The 21,513-nt window shown below is 43.2% G+C and overlaps 1 protein-coding gene across 5 annotated transcripts in view; it reads right to left on the reverse strand.

Moving 5' to 3' along the window:
- The window catches only part of Nek5 (NIMA related kinase 5), a 79,918-nt gene that overhangs the window by 7,594 nt on the left and 50,811 nt on the right, over positions 1 to 21,513 (reverse strand). For 4 of the 5 annotated variants that reach the window (XM_074043464.1, XM_074043463.1, XM_074043465.1 and 1 more), the window contains 3 exons: positions 17,167 to 17,277; positions 14,057 to 14,191; positions 9,981 to 10,092 (listed from right to left, as the gene is read on the reverse strand). In XM_074043464.1, coding sequence (XP_073899565.1) covers positions 9,981 to 10,092; positions 14,057 to 14,191; positions 17,167 to 17,277 — 358 coding nt within the window. The remainder of the gene's footprint in view (positions 1 to 9,980; positions 10,093 to 14,056; positions 14,192 to 17,166; positions 17,278 to 21,513) is intronic. The other variant, XM_074043467.1, reaches the window with a different exon arrangement.

Here is a 21,513-nt window from a genome sequence, read left to right on the forward strand (position 1 = left end):
CATTTTGAACCAGATGGAATAATTGTGACTGATCAAGAAGGGAGCCCGATTCATGTCTTGTCCCTATCATTGGCTGACGAGCATCGTCTGTTTGAGAGTCAACAGGAACCAGGAGGGGACATGACTCATTGGGTAAAAAGATTTCCCACGGCCTGGTCAGAGACTGCGGGAACCGGCCTCGCCAAACACCTCCCGCCCGTAGTTATACAATTGAAGGCTTCTGCTCTCCCCATTTGGGTGAAACAGTATCCTATGCCTGAGGAGGCCCGAAGAGGCATAGCCCCTCATATCCACAGGCTAATAAAGGAAGGAGTACTGCGGCCTTGTCAGTCTGCCTGGAATACTCCTCTGCTCCCCGTCCGAAAGCCGGGAAGCGGGGACTATAGGCCTGTGCAAGACCTACGAAAGGTAAACGAGCGGACGGAGGACATTCATCCCACCATTCCGAATCCCTATACCTTGCTCAGCCACCTACCCCCCTCGCAAGTATGGTATACAACCCTTGATTTGAAAGATGCTTTCTTCAGCATTCCATTGTCAGAAATTAGTCAGCCGCTATTTGCTTTCGAATGGCAAGAAGATGGGGGCCAATCCGGACAGCTCACTTGGACCAGACTGCCGCAAGGATTTAAAAACTCTCCCACCCTGTTTAATGAGGCCCTGAGCCAGGACCTGGAACCTTTTCGCCGGAGCCACCCACGAGTCACTCTATTACAGTATGTTGATGACTTACTGTTAGCGGCAGAAACCCGAGAGGAGTGCATCAAGGCTACTGAACACCTGCTAACGGAATTAAGTGAGCTGGGGTATCGGGCAAGTGCCAAGAAAACTCACATCTGTAAAAGGTCAGTGACATATTTGGGTTATCGGATTGCAGATGGGGCAAGATGGCTGACTGATGCCATGAAACAGACTATTCTGGCTATCCCATCCCCGACATCCACTAGGGGGGTGAGAGAATTCCTGGGCTCCGCGGGGTTCTGTAGACTCTGGATTCCAGGATTTGCGGAAATAGCCAGACCCCCATATGTGGCCACCAAAGAAGCTCCAGATTAGAGTTGGGGAGAGAGAGAACAACAGGCCTTTGATCAGCTAAAAGACACTCTTTTGCAGGCCCATGCCTTAGCCTTGCCAGATCCTACAAGACCATTCACTCTGTTTGTAGATGAGAAAAAGGGGGTAGCCAAAGGAGTCTTGACCCAACAGCTAGGTCCCTGGAAGAGACCAGTGGCATACTTTTCCAAGAAATTAGACGCAGTAGCGGCAGGATGGCCCCCCTGCCTCCGCGTCATAGCAGCCATTGCCGTGCTGGTGAGAGAAGCCGATAAACTAACCTTTGGACAGGCCCTCTGGGTAACGGCCCCTCACCCGGTGGAGGGAATCCTTAAACAACCCCCTGGGAAATGGATGATGAATGCCAGGCTCACCCACTACCAGGGGCTCTTGTTGGATTCCCCTCTGATCACATTCACAGATCCCGTAATCCTGAACCCTGCCACCTTGTTGCCTAACCCGGAACTGCAGACACCTGTCCATAACTGCAAAGAATTCCTCTCCGAAGTTACACAGGTACGGGCTGACCTAAAGGATACCCCCCTGTCCGGCTGCAAATTAAACTGGTACACGGATGGAAGCAGTTTTTTCCAAGATGGAGCTCGAAGGGCAGGGGCAGCTGTAGTCGACCAATAAGGAAATACGGTATGGAGCAGCGCCCTCCCACCCGGAACATCAGCCCAAAAAGCGGAATTAATTGCCTTGGCAGAGGCCCTGGAGAGGGCAAAAGGAAAGCGAGTCAATATCTACACCGATAGCCGCTATGCTTTCGGTACCGTCCATGTCCACGGGGCCATCTATCGCGAAATAGATGCACAGCAGAAGGAAAACATCTAAAGAACCTAGCCGAAGTCCAGCGTCTATTAATGGCAGTGGAAAAACCGAAGGCAGTGGCAGTGATGTATGTCCCAGGCCACCAGTCTGCCAAGACGCCGGAAGCTGTCGGTAACAACAGAGCAGATCAAGAAGCAAAGAGAGTAGCAATGGTGAGTCCTCCCATGGAGACAGGGCAACCTTCCACGGTTGCGGCGATAGACGTGCCGGTCCCAGAGCTCCCTCCGCTACCCCCCCCACCCCGACCAGAATACTCCACAGAGGATTTCACTTGGATGAGAGCCCACTCCCCCTTTAGAGAAGGGGAAGACGGATGGAAAAGCGACTTGGAAGGCAAGTTAATTCTGCCTGAAAAACTCGGACGATTCCTGTTGGCTAACTTACATAAGTCCACCCATTTGGGGCGGAGAAAATTACTAGACTTGTTGACATCTGCGCAGCTCCGATTTCCGAACCAGACCATAGCAGTCTGCCAAATTGTGGAAGATTGTGCCAGCTGCACAGTCATGAAACCAGAACGAAGGGAGGGGCACCATACAGGTACTCGGGAACGGGGGAGGGCTCCGGGAAGAAGTTGGGAAGTGGATTTTACTGAGGTAAAACCGGGAAAGTTTGGGTACAAATATTTGCTGGTATTCATAGATACCTTTTCGGGCTGGGTGGAGGCTTTTCCTACAAAGAAGGAGACGAGTCAGGTAGTGGCAAAGGCTTTGCTAGAGGAAATCATACCCAGATATGGGGTGCCCGAGGCAATTGGGTCAGATAACGGTCCGGCTTTTGTTAGTAAAGTCCTGCAGGGACTAGCCCAGACTATGGGGGCCAATTGGAAGCTACATTGTGAATATAACCCCCAGAGCTCAGGGCAAGTAAAAAGGATAAATAAGACACTAAAGGAGACTTTAGCCAAATTGGCCCTGGAGACTGGCGGTGATTGGGTGACGCTCCTTCCCTTGGCCATCTTCCGGGTCCGGAACTCTCCATATGTCCACGGGCTAACTCCCTTTGAGATCCTGTATGGGGCTCCACCCCCCCATCATTCAGAGGACCTTAAGCCCGAGACTAGGTGATCTGGCCCCAAATTATCGTGTTACTCTACAGGCTTTAGCTAAAGTACAACAACAAATATGGCCCCTAATTCAAGCGTACCATACTGCAGAGAGGACCCCGAACACGGAGCATGGCATAGTCCCGGGGGATATGGTATGGGTTAAAAGACATCAGTCCAAAACCCTAGAGCCTAGATGGAAAGGACCTTATGTTGTACTGTTTACTACCCCTACCGCCCTCAAGGTCGACGGGATTGCAGCATGGGTACACCATTCCCATGTAAGACGGGCTCACCCTCCGGAGAAAAAACAGGAAAATTGGTCTGCACGGAAGCATCCAACAAACCCACTCAAGCTCCGGCTGATACGGGATGCTCCGAAAAACGAGAACACTCCGGATGCTCCGCAGCCCTCCTAGAATGGGATTATCACCCGGGTCCACTACACCCACATCAGACCGGCAGATCCGGTAGCTATGAAGAAAGGCCTCCTGCCTACAAGAAGGGTGTCCCACCACAAGGAAAATTTTTTCAAACTCAAACTTCATACTGGACCTCGGTAACTTTATTCCTTTTTCTAACCCTGTCCACCACTTGCTGGGGGCATACAAATCCACATCAACCTTTTAACCTGACCTGGATGATTGTAGATGTATCCACAGGAGACATTCTTAACCAGACCTCCAAGGTGACCCCTCCCAGCACCTGGTTCCCAGAATTATACTTTGACTTAAGGGCCTTATTCACTGGTAGGGGACAATGGGATTTGCGCCAAAGTTACTTCTATGTCTGCCCCGCTCCCCAACCCAACCACAGAAAAAAATGTGGAGGAATCGCAGACTATTATTGTAAGTCATGGGGTTGTGAGAGCTCAGGGGATATATGGTGGACACCCCCCAAACAGGGGGACCTTATTCAATTAAGTAGAGTCTCTCAATCTGGCATTACATACCACCAACCTAGACCTATAAATAAGGGATGCCCAACTCCCCCCAGTTGTAATCCCATTATGATAAATTTCATTGATTTAGGAAAAAAGGCAACGAATTGGGAATTGGGTAAATCCTGGGGAGTCAGACTCTACAAAACAAATCATCCAGGAGCCCTTTTTACCTTGCGGCGTGTGCAACAACCAGTCTCTACTCTAACAATAGGCCCTAATAAGGTACTTAGGCCACCCTATGTAAAGCCACCTCCCCGACCTTCCACTGCTCATCACCTTCCCTCAACCATAGCCCGGGCTAATGTTACAACTCCAAGACCATCAGAAACCAGCCCTCCCCTGGTGAGGCCCAGTCTCATGACCGGATCTAAAGACCCCCTCTGGGAGCTAGTGGGTGCTGCCTTCCTGACGTTAAACCACACCAACCCTAACATGACTAACTCCTGTTGGTTATGTTATGATGTGAGGCCCCCATTCTATGAGGCAATAGGGCTAAACACCACTCACGATACCTCATCTGAGGAAAACCCTACTCAATGTTCCTGGGGAGACCGTAAGAGAGGTCTGACCATACAGCAGGTAAGCGGCCAAGGAACCTGCTTAGGAAAAGTGCCAAAGAACAGACGGGACTTATGTGCTGTTATTAACGCCAGTTCTACCTGGGAAAATGCTATTAAATGGGTAATTCCAAAGGACAATGGGTGGTGGCTATGCTCGCGGTCCGGACTCACCCCATGCCTATCAACTAAGGTGTTTAACAGCTCTAAAGAATTCTGTGTTATAGTGGCTGTGCTGCCCCGCATCCTCTATCATTCGGAGGAGAGTCTATATTCATACTGGAATACAAAAATGGTTGAGAAAAGGAAAAAGAGAGAACCTATTTCCACAGTAACTATTGCTACCCTACTCAGCCTAGGGTTAGCGGGAGCAGGAACCGGCATAGCTTCTTTGGCCACCCAACAGAAAGGGATGTCTTCGCTGCGCGCAGCCATAGACGAAGATATAGAGAGAATAGAAACCTCCATTAGCCACCTAGAAAAATCCCTCACTTCTCTGTCTGAGGTAGTACTTCAAAACCGACGAGGTCTGGACTTGTTGTTCCTCCAAAAGGGGGGACTATGTGTTGCTCTAGGGGAAGAATGTTGTTTTTACGCTGACCATACCGGAGTTGTTCGTGACTCCATGTCTAAACTTCGAAAGAGCCTGGAACAAAGAAAACGAGAAAAAGAGGCCGGGGAAAGCTGGTTCGAGTCTTGGTTTAACCAGTCCCCATGGTTGGCTACCCTTTTATCTGCACTGGCAGGGCCAATAATAATCATCCTATTACTTGTTACCATAGGACCCTGGATTCTAAACCGACTTATGACTTTTGTCAAAAGTCGAATTAATACTATCCAACTTCTGGTCCTCCGCCAACAATATCAGGCTCTTCATCCCCTTGAGAATGATTCCTCAATTTAGGCCGTAAGAAAAGGGGGGAATGAAAGGAATAGGAGGTCTCAGCGGGCCCCAACCCCCTTGTTGGAGAAACCAGTACCAAACACCCCATGTAGATAAGATAAGCAATGCGGCAGGGCTCGGTTAGGGCATATAGATTGTGGGGAATGTGAGCGGGAGGTACATGCAAGATGTGAGGTACGTGCAAGATGTGAGGTACGCGCAAGATGTGCTCTGCCTGCTTGCCCAATGTTGATAACGAAAATATGCACGCCACCGCGGTCTATATAAGATTTCCCCTAAAGAGGCTCAGGGTCGTGTTTTCCTAACTGGTCCTGCGTGTCTGTGTGGGAGCTCGACCCTGGCTAGCCAGCCCAATAAACTCTGCTTTGTAGATTGCATTCACGCCTGGCTCTCTGTCTCTTGGGGGAATAGGATTCCGGGTCCTAACAGTGTTAGGTATGAATTTCTGTTCGTGATTGCTGCTGAGCCATGGTTTTATTTCCTATACAGGATGCTCTCTGGAGTTCAGTAATTATAAAGGGGTTGGGGTGTGGCGAAATGACAGAGCACTTGCTTAGCATGTGTGAGGCTCTGAGTGCTGGGGAGCACTGCAAAAATAAAGCGAAATAATAATTATAAAAAGTTCGCAGCTCTAATTGCTTTGAATGTTGCACTTCCCCTGTTCTCTTTTTCTGGAACTCCTTTTCCATATTGGACCTTCATGCCGTTTTATGCCTCTTTCACATTTCCCATCACTATTTTTATTAGATCTGTATCCCAACTAGTAATTCCTTTACTCACTGTACCTATTCTGTTTGTATATGTGTGGGGTGGGGGTTGTTTGTTTTGGGTTTTGGTGCTGCAGATTAAAACCAGGGTCTTATAAATGCTAGGCAAGTGCTCTATCACTGAGCTATACCTCCAAACCCTGTGGATTAAATGTCGATATTTTAATATAGTTTTTTCAACTTCCTGAAGTTCTAGTTAATTATCAAAATCTTTGCTGTAGTCTAAATGTTGTTGTCCCCCCCCACACCCAAAATTCAGAAACCAATGTGATAGTATTAAAGGTGAAGCTGAGGCAGGAAGCTAAGGCAGGAGGATCTCAAGTTCAAAGCCAGCCTGGGCTACATCATAAAACCCTGTCTCAAAAAAACAAAAATCAAATCAAAACAAACAAAAACAGGTGGGGCCTTCAGGAAGTGATAGGTCATGAAGGCAAAGCCCTAAGGAGTGGGACTAGGGCCCCTATGACAAAGGCCTAAGGGAAACTGTTTGCCCCTTCCACCATGTGAGGACAGAGCTAGAAGGTGCTGACTGTGAAACCAAGAGCTGTCCTCACCAGACATCAAATCTGCTAACCCCTTCATCTTGGACTTATCACACTCTAGAACCAGAACTAAATTTCTATCATTTGTAAGTTACCTCGTTTAAAGTATTCTGTTCTCTCTCTCCCACTCTATCCCTCCCTCGCCTGCCCCAACTCTTTCACTCCTACCCCTCTCTCTCACTGGAAATTGAAATCCACGTCTTCAAGCATACTATTGTAAGCATAGGCAGGCATCCTATTGTAAGAGGTGCTTACACTGCTTTTGCTGAAAAGCACTGACTCTTATTTGGGCCCACAAATTAACTAAAACCAAGAGAAAAGCTTAGCATCTCTGTCTCCATTTTGTACCTGAGCCATTTCTACTGAAATCACCTTGGAATCAAGGAAGGACAGGAATGATCGATAACCTCTTTATGATAAGGGACCAAAACTACCCCTAAGGGACAGCAAAGCCTTGCAGGACAGACTACCCCCAAATGAGGGCAATTACCTATAATGACAAGGCTGCACACTGGAGCAGGAGCAATCATCTCACGGGAGCCAGATTGCTCCCCTCAAGTGATGACAGCGATAACTTCTCCAGAACCCTTCTCTGGAATTCTCAGGCTGAGATAATTGTCAACCAGAACACACCTGTGACTGGGATTGTTCAACTGTACTTTCACCCCATGCCTCTAATTCTTTGTCTATTTAAAGCTAAAGTTCACATCTGTGCCCCAAAGATGGCTGAAGACGAGCTGAATGTTTACTCTGTCTCTTCCCAGGGTGGGTCCCAGGCCATGTACTTGATCTGTTTCTCAGCCCTTTATCATCCTCACCATCCTCTTTATTTGGCGTATATCCAGACCTGACATATGGAAGCCCAGGAGTTTAGGCCTTGGATCCAAAACTCTGGTTTCACTATTTCCCCCTTACCCCTTCATTGTTTTAATTAAATCATTTTGAATATATAGTATTATACTCTTCATAGGATAATTGTATTATCTGAAGTTCTTTGTGGCTTAGTTCAGCTCATTGTTGTGGGCTGTCTCTCACAGTAGACTGGGTTGCTTTGCTTTGCTTTGCTTTGCTTTGCTTTGCTTTGCTTTGCTTTGCGACGGAGTCTCACCTGGAGAGATCCTGTTTTTTAGATTTTTCAATTGTGAGTGCATCCTCAGCAGAGCTTTAGTGAGCAAATCCAATGCTTCATAACTCCAAAGTGTTTTATATTTACTTCTTCTAGAAATCTCAGGAGAAGTACTATCCTTTAGTGTTAATTTTAATGTTAATTTCTCAATGTAGGTGTTTCTAGACCACCCAAGTATTTTAATTCAAACTCCAAACCCAAGTGAAGTCAAATCCATGATTATAAATTTTAGAGGGAAAACTTTTCTTCCAGAAACTGAGCCAAAACAGGCAAGCCACATTACTGGGATTTTTTTCTAGACATCTTACTCTAGAAGCCCACCTAGCAAGAATGTTTTGTTTTCAAAGAAGAAAACAAGAACCTATTAAGTAAGAGGTACACACAGAGAGAAAAGTAAATAAGAAAAAATTTAACTCCCCCAAACAAAATAAGCCCACAAACTAAAATAATAAAACACACAAATTAATCTAAGGTAAGACAAGTGAACATAATATTTTTTTCCTGGTGCTGGGGATCAAACCCAGGGCCTTGTGCATACTTGGCAAAATGCTCCATCTCTGAGCTACATCCCTGGCCCCCAGTTAAAAAAAGAGTTTCACAATGAACTAATTCTAGGGGAGATTATTTTTATGTAAGATGTTGATACATTTTCCTAAAGTAAGTATGATCAGAGACAAATTAGTGTGCAGTACACATTTTTTAAAATTTAGGTACTGTGACTCAATGGTAGAGTACTTGCCTAGCATATGGGGGGCTGTCCTCAGCACTACCAAAACAATTTGTTTAATCATAGGAAATGATTACACAATAATGAAATAAGAATACAAGGAAAACTATTATCTTGGACATATAACCAATAAAGTTTAAACTCAATATATGGTACGAAGATACGATTAGAAAACAGTATCAAGAAATTATTTATAGCACATACAGGTTTGATCCCCAGCAGTACCACAAAAAATTAAGTAGTATCTATACCATAAAGAAAAGTACAAAAATATTGAAAAAGTCTTTTAAAAAGCCAGGCATAGTAGTGCATGCCTGAAGTCCCAGCTACTAGCAAGACTGAGACAGGAGGACCACTTAAGCCAGGATTTTCAGACTAACCTGGGCAACACAGAAAGACCCTGTCTCACAGCAAAATAAAACAAAGACATAAATTGAGCCCTATATTATATTCATGGATGTTAAAATTCATAACCATTATCAATCAATTATAAATAAAGAAAATCTGGCACCTATATTCAATGGAATACAATTCAGTCTTGAAACAGAAGGAAATCCTATCATTTGTGATGAAAGGACACATGGATGAACCTGGAGACATTATGGTAAGTGAAAAAGCTGGGCACAGGAAGAAATACCACATGATCTCACCTTATGCAGAAACTAAAGTGATGGAACTCATGTAAGAGAAGTAGAAGGGTGGCCTGGGGGCTAGGGAAGCCAGAACGTTGGTTGGTCAAAGGGTACAAAGTTGCAGTTAGATACTGAGGAATACATTCCAGAGACTGGGTTATGACATGGTCACTGCAGTTGACAACAATGTATCATACACTTAAAAATTGCTAGAAAAGTAGATATTAAGTGTTCTCACTACAAATAAATAATAAATATGTGGGGTGATCCATATACTAACTAGCTTGAGTGAGCCATCCCACAGCATATACAATTTCAAAACATCATGCTATATACCCATATATACAATTTTTGTAAACTAAAAATAAACAGTAATTTTTTTAACAATTCATAATCACAGAGGTCAATTCCCATAATTTAATCAACAAATATGAGATGGGGTCTTTTTTTTGGTGGCACTGGGGTTTGACCTCAGGGTCTCACGTTTGCTAGTCAACAAATGTAATGTCATTCCTATCCAAATCTCAACAAAGTTTCTCATGACACTTTAGAAAATAGTGCAAAGATGTATATATGGAGCAAAGGGCAAAAACAGCTGAGATAATTTTAACGGAGACTAGCAGAAGGTGTGGGCTATTGCCCTACCAGGTATCAAATGGAATAACAAATCTATCACACTTACCACAGAATATTACTGATGCAAATATAGAAAACAATACCACTGGAGAAGAACGGAGAGCCCTGTGCCTGTAGTAAGACTTGGTCTCCTTCCCAGGCCATTTTCTGTCTCTACAACAGTGCTTTCACTGTTTACAGTTCTTGCTGGAGGCGTCACCTGTGACCTACTTACGTATCATCGCCATCGGATCCTGGTTCCAGTTGCTCTTCATCTACTTCAGTGCCAGAGGCCATCTCCACTTCGCCCTCACCTTCTTCAGGAAGCCATGGTTTTAATGTCCCTACTGTTAAAGAAATGGCAAAGCAAGATTAACGCTGCCAAGCCTGTACATTTGATGAGCAGTATATACAAAAAATCCAATAAGTGAATGTCAACTATGATGGCAAAATCTTTTAAATCATCTCCATTAAAACAGAGTAAGACAGGAATGCCCATAGACACCCAGTTATTCAACTCTATACTGAAGGTAGTAGATAACACAACAAGATAAGAAAAAGAAGTGTCAGGAATAAGGATCAGAGAGGAAGAGCAAAACACCCCATTTTGGGGGTAAATGCTTTGATTGCATAGAAAATTTAAGAAAAGCATGTGTCTAAAAACTTACAGCCTGCCAAATTGTACCACCCTTACTCTCCCTCATTTCTGTAAATCCAGTGTCCATTTTTTTATTGAGGCCTAATCACTGTTGTCTGCAGAACAAACCCAAGCACACACACATGACTCTGTCTTATTATTATTGTTATTTCAAATGTACTTGAGCTAGGTGTGGTGGCACCTGCCTCTAATCCTGGCACTTAGGAGGCAGAGGCAGAAGGATCACCTATTCAAGCCAGCCTGGGCTATACAACACGATCCAATTGCAAAAAAGAAAAGAAAAGAAGCCACAGCACCAGTGTAATCCTAGCTACTCGGGAGGCAGAGATCATGGTTCAAAGCCAGCCGGGCAAATTACTGTCAACACCCTATCCCAGAGGATCTCAGCACAAAAAAGGGCTGTCAGAGTGACTCAAGTGGTAGAACACTTGCCATGCTAGCGTGAGGCCCTGAACTCAAATCCCAGTACCACGTGCACACACACACACACACACACACACACACACACGCACACACACAAAGGGCTTTTTTTCTGGGGTTGGGAAGTGTAGCTCAATGGTGCACTCAGCATGCATGAGGCCCTGGGTTTGATCTCCAGACCATAGAAAATGTGCTTCCCCCCATTTGGAAAAGGATTAGACTGAAGATAGCACACTGTTTCATTTCTTTATAGCAAAGCCGTGTCCCCTTGAAGGAATTAAGGGTGTGTCATCTCAAAATACCTCAAATTGGTATATTGATTATTTCAAGGAGAAGTTCAAGCTAGAACTTCAGAATTGGCACTGGCCTGTCTTTTCCCCTACATACAGCACGCCATGAAGATCCTGTGAGGACGAGTGTCTTCCATGAACCACGGCCAGAAAACACCCTTTATCACCAAGACTTAGGAGTCGGAATAACAAAATCCACTGGAGTAAATGTTACCTTCCACTAGCTCTTATGCTTCCCACACATTGCTTAGCATCAGCCCCAGTCACTACCCTTGTCCAGAGAGCCATTTGTCCTGCTGGCATGTCATAAATGTATTCTTTGTCTGAAAAGTAGAAAAGCATCGTGCTGGGCTTTTTCTTTCCCTTTTCCTTTTTTTTTTTTTTTTCATTACTGGGGTTTGAACTCACGGCCTACACCTTGAGTCACTCCACCAGCCCTGTTTTGTGATGGATTTTTTTGAGATAGGGTCTCACAAACTATTTGCCAAGGCTGGCTTTGAACTGCGATCCTCCTGATCTCTGCCTCCTGAGAAGCTAGGAGATTACAGGCATGAGCCACCAGCCACCTGACTCTGGGGCTTTTCTTTAGACGTCACTCTTTTGGGTGAATCCCACATACATGTTATTAAAAGTCATTTGCTTTTCCTTTGTTAATCATCACTTGTTTTAGTTGATTTCTGGATTGACCCAAATAGCCCACAAAAGAACGAAGGGTTTGGGACTGGGAGTATGATTCAGTGTTTGAGTATGTGATTCTATCCCCAGTATCAAAATAAATTAATAATAATAAAATTTTAAAAGGGAAAAAGAATCAAGGGATGGTAGAGGGATCTGTCCCTTGCAATGACAAGTATATGTTAAGATGATAACCATCAGGGAAACACAAATTAAAAAATATTACTTCACACTTGTTAGGATCATCCTTATTTTAAAAAATCTGAAATGAGCAAGTGTCAGCAAGGCGGTGGAATAACTGAGTTTTGTGCACAGTTGGTGGGATTGCAACACGGTACGGCTGCTACAGGAAACAGCCTGGAGGTCCATCAAAAACCTAAAAGTAGTGCCGCACAAAGGTAAGCCGTCATTGACTGTATGCTGCACGCCCTGTTAGCAACATTGAAAAACGAGAAGGGTGTGTCCCAGAAGTGGTATGTTCCAGGATCCTGAGGCAGAAAGGCTTGCTAACCCCAGAACCAACCATTTTCAGATGTATACTCTATTAAGCACTTGCTAGACACTTGATATGTATTATCTCACTTTATATTGAAAACAATTCTTTGAGGTTAGTGCCATCATAACTCTGATTTTACAAATAAGGAAACAGAAGATAAGACTGTTTATCTGTGGGGAGCATCACAACCAGAAGTTGTTCCACATCTGCGTATAGTGTCTCCCATTAACCATTGTTCAATACTGTTTACCTCAGACATACAACACCACTTCTGAAAAGTATACCAGTGAGAATGTACAATGTTAATACAAATCGGAACCCCACAATTCAACTCAACAAAAAGACAATTTAAAACACTAGCACTCAAAACAAGGAGGGTGTGGTGGTATATGCCTGTAATCCCAGCTACTCCAGAGGAGATGAAGTTACCAGCACCATGGTCTACAGCTAGCCCAGGCAAAAACAGCACCGGACCCTATCATCTGTAAAACAAACTAAATCAAAAAGGGCCCGGGGCACAGCTGTCTACACCTCTGGGAAGTGGTGTGGGAGATGAAATGCCAAATGCTGTAGCTGTGATTAAATGCACAAACAGCACATATCCAATAGCATAATTAAATTGGGATTTTGAAAAAATTAACGACCAGTCGCACACTGTACTATTAAATGTTCTCGCCAGGTGCCAGTGGCTCACACCTGTAATTCTAGCTGCTCAGGAGGCAGAGATCAGGAGGATCGAGGTTCAAAGTCAGCTATGGCAAATAGTTTGTGAGACCCTATCTCGAAAAAAATCCATCACAAAAAAGGGCTAATGGAGTGGCTCGAGGTGTAGGCCCTGAGTTCAAACCCCAGTATCATGAAAAAAAAAGTTCTAATCCTTTTCATGATATATGCATTATTTCTTACAGAAGAAATTTATATCATCATAGTACAAAAAATCTAGAAAAAAATCAAATAATGATACAGGTATAGGGAATCATATTTATCTATCAATGGAGAAGAAATTGCTCAGGAACAAATATAAGTTTAAACTATTTCAAGCCAATAGGAAAATCTGTTGTTCAGAGCTGGGGACGTGGCTCAAGTGGTAAAGTGCCTGCCTAGCCCTGCGTGCCCAAACAAGGACCTGAATTCAACCCCCAGGAACTCTAAGAGGAAGGAGGAGGAGGAGGAAGAGATGAAAGAGGAGGAAAAGGAGATGAAGGAGGAGAAGAAGGAGAAAAGCTATTATTCAAAAAATGGCATTGAGCCAGGCATAGTGGTACATGCCTGTAGTCCCAGATATTCTGGAGGCTGAGGCTGAGGTAGGAGGATCACTGGAGCCTAATAGTTAAGGGCTAGCTTGGGCAACATAGCAAGACTCTCGCAAGCAACAACAAAAACAACGAAATGTAGAATCTGGCTAAAACTTAAGATAAACAAAATTACACTAGGATGCATTTTAATTACTCAAAGGATAGTAATTTGAGTCAACTGCCTAACTGTCAGAAGTAAACTGACTCAGGAAGAGCTAAGCGATGTTAGATCGTCCTCTACAAAGGTGCTAGTCCTTTTCTTCAGTTGGTTGTATTAAAGAAAATGATGCACCCATCCTTAGAAGTCATGTCATTTGTTAATGGCATTGGAACAGCTTTAGACAAAGGGAATCAGGTCCTGAAAATGCTGAACAGCTCTCTCTCCAGGCTAGAGGTATTGTCATCCCCCTTCTGCATTTCCAAACCTCCCACAGAACTGAGGGACTCAGACTGATGTGGTTAAAACTAAATATATACCAGGTTCTTCATTGGCAGAAAATGAGCTGCTCGTTAGATGTGCTGCTGTCAAAACGCGCATCAAAGTTCCTGGTGCTTCCTGCCGCCATTGCTTCCTAGCTTCTGGACCACCTTCCATCACAATCACTCCGCCATCTAAAGAAGAAACTATGTTAAAAAAAATTAAAATGTTCTGTGGTGTGGCTTAAGTGGTAGAGTGTATGCATAGAAAACATGAGGCCTTGAGTTCAAATCCCAGTGCCACCACCAAAAAAAGAGAAAGAAATTAGGCCAGGGATTTGTCCAGCTCTATCTGCTGCCCTCTTTGCAGGCCTCACTTCCTGCAGTACTTGAAATCTCTATGGTGCCAGCAAGCTAGATCCAAAGTCCATACATTTTCCAGATACCAAGCTGCCCTGCTCCCTTTGATGGCTCACACCTATAATCCCAGCTACTTGGGAGGTAAAGAGTGGAAGGATTGGAGTTTGAAGCCAGCCCAGGCAAAAAGTTCTCAAGACCCCATCTCAACCAATCGCTGGGTGCAGTGGAACAAGCCTGTCATCCCAGCTCTGGTGGGAAGTGTAAATAAGGAGGATCGTGGTCAGGAGAGCCTGGGCATAAAGTGAGAGACCTTATCTTAAAAATAACCAATGCAAAGAGTGTTGAAGGAGTGGCTCAAGTGTTAGAATGCCTGCCTAGCAAGAGCAAGATCCTGAGTTCAAACCCCAGTACTGCCAAAACATAAATAAACAGAATGCATCTTCCTTCAAGTTTTCATAAAGTCACAGAATGTTAGGACCTTGAAAGAAATCTCACCCCTTATTTTACTAATAGGAACTGAGGTATAGACGCTGAGATATAGAAAAGTTTAGTGCCTTATTGTCATGTAGCTGATGGATAGAACAATCGTTTTTTTGCTTTGTAAACTTTTTGTTGTGATAAAACTTCTATTTGCTTATTTTAAGTTGTTTCCCCTCAATTATCTTAGTAAATTATAAATCAACTTACACACTTACAATTGCTAATTTCAATGATATATATACTCATTCCTTGGTATCCAAAGCAGATTGGTTATACGACTTCCCCCCAAGGACATCAAAATTCGTGGATACTCAGTTTCCTTGCATACAATAGAGTGCTGTGTGCATATGGCCTAGGCACATCCTCCCATGTACTTTAGTCATCTGTAGGTGACTTATAGCAGTGTACGTGCTCTATAAATACCTGTTATATTACATTGCTTAGGGAATAATGACAAGAGAAAAGTCTGCATGTGTTCGACACAGACTCAGGTCTTTTTGAATATTTTCCATCTGTGGCTGGTCGAATCCGAGGACATGGTGGTCTGAGTATTCTTGCCTATTTCAGTTTATAGCACCGGCATAATTTTTAGCTTTCTCTCACTGCTATGTTATCAAAAGGAACATAAGACATATGAGTAATAAAAATCTTCCCCACCTGTGAAGATAACACCCAGAGACTGCTGTGAACTTCTAAGGAAAGGCTATGTCAGAGCCTCCAACATGTCCTCCTGACAGGAGCTCAGGTTGAAAATAACATTACAGCTTAAATGAGCCAAACATTTAAACAGCACACTGGGCTCTGCCGTGTGTTCCCACCATGACGTGCCACCAGAGGCTCAAAGAACCAGGGCCAAGCAAACATGGACTAAAGCCTGCAAAACTGCGAGCCAAAATAAACCTTTCCTCTTTATAAGTTGATGGCTTCAGGTATTTGTTTTAGTGATGGGAAGCTGACTAACACAGTGATGGAACTCAGAGCGTAAATGAAGTTGTACAGTACAAGAAACCCAAATATCTGGGAATGGCCACAAGGACAGCAGTTATCAGAAACGTGAAGTAGGGGAATCTAGGGATGAGCTTGCTTCAGTGTGGGTCAGGGAGACTCCTTGAAAAGGCAGTCATAACCTCCTCTCTTTCTCTTCCTTGACAAAAGGAAGGTTGTGGCTACACCATAAACCTTAATGTAGTTATCCCAGGATCTAAGCTTTTGTGATTCAAACCCAAGAGCCAGAGCCCTTTGCCACCCACCCCATACTGGATCCAAATGCCCATCTGGTCCCCAGAGCAGCGGTGTCTGCCCACACAGCAGTGTATGAGAGAGCCACACAGGCCAGCCAGCGGCCTGACAGGTCAGAATTAACAGCTCTTCCTTGGTCTGGTGATGTCTTGCTTGGGACGAACCATTCTCAACCCCAGAGGAACGTGAAGGAAGCTGTCAAGGTCAAGGTACTTAGAAACTGCTTTTGCTAAAAAACAGACTTCTCGCTTGGGTCCACAAGTTAACTAAAAGAGGGATTAAAAAACCAAAATAGAGGCACTTCTACCTCTATTGCTCTGAGTCATCCTCCCCTGCAGTCACCTTGGAATCTGAGAACCCAGGAATGATGGATAAGCATCTTGTAACAAGGGTCAAATCTACCCCCAGGCAGCAATGACTTTCTTACTGTGACAAGACCCCACCTGATCAATCCTCAGATAATAATCAACCAGACCATGGTTCGACCAAGACTGATAAACTAAGCATGCTTCTAGCCCCTTCCCTATATAATCTGGAAACTCATGTCAGTAACCTGAACACCATTCATTATCTGTTCTTCCCACAAATGTGCTGACTAAATCTCCTTTCTCTGCTCTTCTAAATAAGTAAATAAATGAATAGCACATTGACTTACAAAGCAGTTTTATAGTATTTTTGCACTGTTAACTCTTTAACTCTCATAAGGGAAATTATTCTTTTATTTCCAATTTTACTGGCAAAAAAAGTTACCTCCCACGAAATTGTAAGGAAGTTATTAAGCCAGGAGTAGAGGGTAAATCAAGTCAACTTCCCTGCCTTCTACATTTTCCCTCACTATGAGGAAGATAATGGTAACAGCCTGGATTTTTCTTCCTTTACCTTTGCATGGCATGAGTGTCTAGGATAATGAGCAGGCAAGTCTCTCTGGGGTGGAGGAGTGACCAAAACAATGTCTTTGTAAGGTGTTTGGTACCAAATCTATAGAGTATACTGAAAAATGGGATTCTAAACAGGATGAGTGCTGGCAACACAGCTGGGAGGGGATCTTGGTCTTCCCTTGCTGCCACTGTTGGCATTGATCAGAGACTCACCATCAGGCACCATGGAGCAGGTAGAGGTGACATCGGCCATGGCCATCATTTGCAGCAGAGTCTGAGGGGCTCTGGCGTCCCACTGCCTCCTGCTTTCTGCAGCAGCAGCATCTGGAATACAAAACTCTGAGTGTAAGAGAGTAACTCCAAAGCAGCCAGAGTGAAGCTAATTGCACCCAACAGCTCTCAGGCACCCAAGACAGTCTATCAGCCAGTATGTGTAAAACCAGAAATTGCCACCCTCATTCTAACATAGATGGGAACTTACAAGACTGAAATCAAAGAAGAAGGAAAAAACAAGACTGAAATCACAAACAGGTTTAAATGGTGTTTCACTTTTATTATTAACATCTGATTGGCCAATTTAACAAAGTGTTAAGAAATTATTAGCGACATGAATGAGCACGTTCATTGACGTGTTTATGAGCACTCAAATCAGTTTCCATAGTGTGTCATTTTTTTCCACTTTCTTAATTTAAAAAATAACTTGTATTATCTTTTTTCTTTAGTACTATATTTCACTATAGGAAATTTGAAAATCAAATAAGTAGAAGTTAAATCACCCATAAGCTTGACATCCAGAGGCTAGTAACATTTCAAAAAAAAATTGTTCTTTCATATCAGTTTTGCTTTGCTTTAAAACAAAACTTGTGTCCCACAGGACAAACTCTCTCACACTAGCTTTCTTCAGTCAGCTACATATCTTATCCTGATTAGTAAATATTCTTCTGTTGTACTATTTTAAAGCAAACAGTATTCTTTTTCACGAATATGTTTTCATTCTTTTTTTGGCAATACTGGGGTTTGAACTCAGTGCCTTGCACTTGCTAGGCAAGGGCTCTACCGCTTGAGCAACTTCACCAGCCCAGCAATTTTTTTTCTGATATAAAACAATACTATAATGATTTCATTCACAGCAAAAGTTGTGTGGACATTTATGATTATTTGCCATCGATAAATTATTGAAAATGACAATTTTAGGTAATAGTGTTTTTGCTTTACCAAAGTTTTTCATTATTATTGTTGATTCCATTAGTAATTTATTCTGATTTTTTTCTATGCATTTTATGTATTTATTTAATTTAGCTCATTAGTTAATTATTATTTTGTTTTCTTTGCTATGTAGCCCAGGCTGGTCCTTGAACTTGAAATTCTCCTGCCTAAACCTCCCAAGTGCAGGGATTATAGCTACTTAAATTTAAAATTACGTATATTTTCTTTTACTTGTTTTTGGCAGTATCAAGGTTTGAACTCGGGGCCTCGCACTTGCAGGCAAACACTCTACCACTTGAGCCATGCTCCAGCCCTTTCTTCATTTTGTAATATGTAACATATTTACATATAAACTTCAATTTTTTTAGAATTTCTTGTTATATCAGATTGTGTAAGGTCTGATTTCACAATTTTTCCTAAATTACTAACAAATTGGCCCAGAAGCATGTATTTTAGTGATCAGTTCTTCTCCTCTGACTTGTGATGCACTTTTAGCATGCAGTAAATTATGACACATATTCTTATAATTTATATATTGTGAAACTATGAAAGGCAAGTACTCCTGAACTGCTCTTTTTTCTCACATTTTTTTTAGCTAGTTAAGAATCTCCAAGATTCTCCAGAATGCCAAGATCTCCTCATATCAGAAAAATTTCCTGTTGTGCTTTTGATTGAAACAGACATAAATCCATATATTTATTTGGGAAGAGTATTTCCAATATATGGCACTGCTGATACTGTTTTCAAGTGGTCTTTAAATAGTTCAATAACATTTTATAATTTTCTTCAAATGCCCTGCACAATTCCTGTAAAGTTTATTACTAAGTGAAGACACACCTACACATACATATACATGTATGTATTTACTGTGCTACTGTTAATGAGATCTGAAGACTAACTGGGGAAAATATTTGTAAGACATTTACCTTTACCACACCCAGCCAGGTGAATCTTATAGATTAAAAACAAGTGAGCCTTTTTAATAGAAACATGAATGTAGAGCTGGGTATGAGGATCATAAGTTCGAGGCCAACCTGGGCTACATATTAAGATGAGAATCTGTCTAAAAAAAAAAAAGAAGGTGAGAGAGGGGCATTAAGGGAACAAAACAGGGGAGTGAACTTTTTCAAAGTACACTGTACACATCAATGGAATTGTCACAACGAAATCCCCTGTACTATCAATGTACTCTAATTAAAAGCTAAAATAACATTAAAAATGCAAACAAAAAATGCCAAAAAAAAAATACTCCTCTAATTTGGAGAATCCCTGTAGAAGGAAGAAGGGAGGCAGGGAGGGAGAGGTAGAGAGGGAAAGAGAGAAAGAGTAAAAAAGAAAAAGAAAAATGGATGAAAGATGTGAGTACACAATTCACAAGAGAAATATGAATGGTCAGTGAACATGTGGAAACAATCTTCCTGGACAGCAATTACACAGATGCAGATTAAAATGAGATCAAAACTAACGAAGGCTTTTTATTTCATTTTACTTGTTTGTTTGCTTTTTGGCAGTGCTGGGGATTGAATCGAACACTCTACTACTGAGCCCATCCTCAACTCTGTTTTGGTGTTTTTCTTTTTATTCTAAAAGGAGTCCACCCATCCTCCTCCCTTCAGAGAACTTATACAAAGAATGACCTCTGAATTGCCTCTTTCCCTGAGACTGCTGTCACCAAGTCCACTGAGTGCTTCAGTGGACCACATCCTGGGGGCTATTGTTGAGCCTGCCTCACCCAGCCTTTCTCTTCGAGCTCATGCTGCCCACCCCTGTGCCTCCTGCAGAGACCTTCTCTCCTCTTGTGGAGTCACTCTGTCCTGATTCTCCCAATACTTATGTGAATAGTGCTAGAGTTCTGTTCCATTTCCTTCTCACTCCGGTGAGAATACCTGGGCCTCGTCTTCTTGACCATCAGGAAGGTCTAAATACTGTGCATAAGCTATGATGTGCCAAACTGTATCTTCAGGCCTGGTTTACCCCAGACCTTTTACAACTGACACCTTCTAAACATATAAACATCCCCAGCCAAGCTCAGCCGTACAGCACTCACCTAGCATATGCAAGGCCCTAGGTTTGATTCCCAGAACTCCTAACTGGACAGATGAATGAATGAATGAATGAATGACTATTTCAAGCTGGCATTTATAAAGATCTAAATCAACATATTCCAGATTTAGGCTGTGGTATGCTCTTTGCTGACCTCCTTCTACATGATATGCATTTGGTTGTTTGACAGATTCATGCATCTGAATTAGAAAATTGGGAGTGTCCATGAGTCTCTTCCCCACCCTCCCTCCACCCCACACTCTGATCTACTCCCATGGTCTGCACTGGCTCCTGCACCTGTCTTTTCCCACCTGGACTAGTCTCCTGCCTTCGACCTTGCCCTCCATCCCATCGCACATGCACCCAGTAGCCAGCATGATCACTCTCAATCGTAAAAGCAATTCAAATCCCTTTGATTGAACGTCATCACCCACTGGGATAAAGCTGAAGCTCCATGGCATGCCAAGCCCCAGAGGGATGGGGAGCTCCCTGACTCTCCAGCTAGCTCGCACCCCAATAGTGACAGGCATTTCAGGCTCAGGACTCATTTTGTGTCTCCTTTTCTTTTGCTCGTGAGACTTCCATGGTATTGAGGACAGTGCCCAGGTCTCTTTCGTCTTTGAATTCCCTACCACTGAGCTCAGTCTCTGGCACAAGCGGGAGCCTCCATAAGATGCCTAATTGAGTAAAGATGTTTCTAGATAGAAATGAGGCAAACAGTACTCTAGAAAGGGGAAACGGAGCCAAGTCAGGCGTGTAAATGCTCACATGGCTGTAAGAGAAGATGGGTGCTCCCCAGAAGCAGGCTATATGGATCTCATCACTGGTGGGAGGGAAAAAGGGTGCTAGGGTGCGAAAGGTGGGTCACCACAGGAACAGGCTACACAGCATTAAGTATGAGACTACATGGGATGGACTTTATCCTATAGGCATTCTATCTATCTATCTATCTATCTATCTATCACCTATCTATCTACCTATTGATCTATCATCTATCTATCTGTCTCTATCATCTATTACCTATCTATCTCTATCATCTATCTCTATCTACTTATATATATCTATCTGTATCATCTATCTATATATCACCTCTATCTCTATCTCTATCATCTATAGATCTAGGCAAGTACTCTACCACTGAGTCACATCCTCAGCCCTATCATCTATACATCTAAATATCATCTATAAACACAGAGTAATAATATGACTCCAGCAGCCAAGAGGCAAATAAAAGAGAGTAAAAGGAAACACTAGAGAAAGAGAGGACACATAAGCTAATAAAGCAATATAACGAGGGAAAGAAAGAGCATT

Source organism: Castor canadensis, chromosome 10 (assembly GCF_047511655.1).
Source record: "Castor canadensis chromosome 10, mCasCan1.hap1v2, whole genome shotgun sequence".
Classification (NCBI taxonomy): Eukaryota; Metazoa; Chordata; class Mammalia; order Rodentia; family Castoridae; genus Castor; species Castor canadensis.